At 46.6% G+C, this 2,071-nt stretch overlaps 1 protein-coding gene across 1 annotated transcript; it reads left to right on the top strand.

Annotated features, from left to right (window-relative positions):
• Positions 1-927: 927 nt before the first annotated feature.
• On the top strand, positions 928-1,832 carry H310_05656 (hypothetical protein; the record flags this gene model as incomplete). Its single annotated transcript, XM_008870422.1, has 4 exons — positions 928-956; positions 1,065-1,177; positions 1,328-1,627; positions 1,669-1,832. The coding sequence occupies 4 exons, from the start codon at positions 928-930 to the stop codon at positions 1,830-1,832; spliced, it is 606 nt and encodes a 201-aa protein (XP_008868644.1).
• Positions 1,833-2,071: the final 239 nt, after the last annotated feature.

Raw genomic sequence — 2,071 nt, forward strand, 5'->3', positions numbered from 1 at the left:
TGTTACATTAAATCGCGAGGGGTGTTACAGGGAACGACGGAAAATCTTCCCCCGTGGTACTGGTCCCTACTTTTGGAATATTAATATCGTTGAGCAGTACAATCATCCAGGTTGAAAATATTTTAATTTTAGCCAATCGCATACTATATTGATCACGACCAGACTCATGATATGATACAACTTAATTTGAACAACTCTTCGGAGTTGTTCCGCAATCGTCGTAAGGAGTAGACATTGCAGCTGAGGTTCCGAATCCATATGCAGTCTTAGATTAATCGGTCGATGTAGCGAAAAAGGAACACGTGTCCCTCAGGTTTTTTGCACCACTGATATCGCCGACCTTTTTCGAGCCAGTTACGCAAACAGTGCATAAATTGCGCCAAGATCTTTACCACATAACCAGCAATCAGCGCAAGGTAATTATCCGGCTTCGTCAACTTATACCCGAAGCGAGCAATTTGGACGCACGAAATAGCCTGAAATTTATTACAGACCTGGCTATTCAAGAAAACACAAGCATCGAATCAGTAATCCTTGGAAGTACCGAACGTCAAGTGGTCATACATCGCGAAATACGAAGAAAAATGGCCGAACAACGCAAAGAGAATAATAAAGAAGAAGTCAGAGAGCGAGCAAAAACGAAAGTAAAAAAGAGTAGAAATTGAGTAAAAAGGTAAGAGAAAACACAAAAAAGAAAAGAGAAAAAGAAAAGAGAAAAAATCAAGAAAAAATCAAAAATGGAACAAATACTTCAAACATCGAGGGACTCCCGAAACCCTCGCAAACACCCCTCACATCGCATATTGCATCCGGACAGTGCCCGTGTTTTTATTGTGTCTCGAGGGAATTATCACAATTTGTAAGACGCGAGGGCACCAAAACCACAGCAAAATCGAAAATCGCAAACTCTTGCATTCTTATTGGGTGATGATGAATCAAAAACTTCTTTTCATTGGGTAAGAAATTACTGGTACCTAGGTCAATGAGAAACGCATCACAATTATGGGTTCCGAACTCATCGGCGTCATGATGGCACGACTGTCAAGACGTCGCTCCTTGCTTAGAAGACTGCGTGCGTTAAAGCTCCGCACAGCTCTCAAGGAGCGCAACAGAGTTCAAACAGTCTCGTTACCCGCAAACCAGACGGACACTGCATGGTACTACATGTATGCCTCGCGTGATACAGCATCGTTTATAGCAACAATCTCGCTCACTCCCGAAGCTTTTGATGAGCTTTTTGTATACTTCAATCGCGAATACGTTGTACTAACTCGGCCAGGCCAGTGTGGACGTCCACCTCGCGTCCAACACGTGCACGCTGTTTTAGCCATTGTGCTCCACTTCTACACTGCGGCTGTTGAGCTCAAGACGCTGCAGGAACTCTTTGGCGTTGCATCCACAACATTGTCACAGCTACTGCGAAAGGGCGAAGATGCTCTGTTAAGGGCGCTCAAGTGCTTACCAGCTGCGAGGATTTTGTGGCCGTCCAAGACCAATCAGCAATATTGGGCGTTGAAGTCACAAGAGCGTGAGCCCCTCGTTTCCGGCGTGTTTGGATTTGTCGACGGCAAAAACCTTCGTGTACAAGAGCCGTCTTGTGCGGATTTGCAGAATGCCCACTACAATGGTATGTCATGTGAGAGTATCGGGTCACTGATCTGTCTTTAGGGTGGTTACACTCGGTGTTTGTCACTGGTGTTCTATGCTTTGGACTCGATGGCACGATCATCTGGGGTCGCCACAACTGCCCGGGCTCTTGGAATGATGGCGAATTGAGCCGAAGGCTGCAGGAGATGCTAGCCGACGACAGCCGTGTTGCACATGGCATGTAGTTGGCTTCTGACTCTGCTTTTCCTGTCGGAGGGCTTGCGTTGGGCAGAATTGTCACGCCGTTGAAGCAAGGGGACTTGGATCGATACCCACCAGAGTGTCGACTCGGACTGCAGACCATGAGCGATTGTATCACGTTACTTCGCCAGGCTGCAGAGTGGGGTATGGGGGCAGTCCCAAGGTCTATCGGCAGCTAATGCTTCCACTACCATTTGATCCAGTGTTGCGCAAAACAAGACTT

The sequence above is a fragment of the Aphanomyces invadans genome, assembly GCF_000520115.1.
Source record: "Aphanomyces invadans strain NJM9701 unplaced genomic scaffold supercont1.9, whole genome shotgun sequence".
Classification (NCBI taxonomy): domain Eukaryota; phylum Oomycota; class Saprolegniomycetes; order Saprolegniales; family Verrucalvaceae; genus Aphanomyces; species Aphanomyces invadans.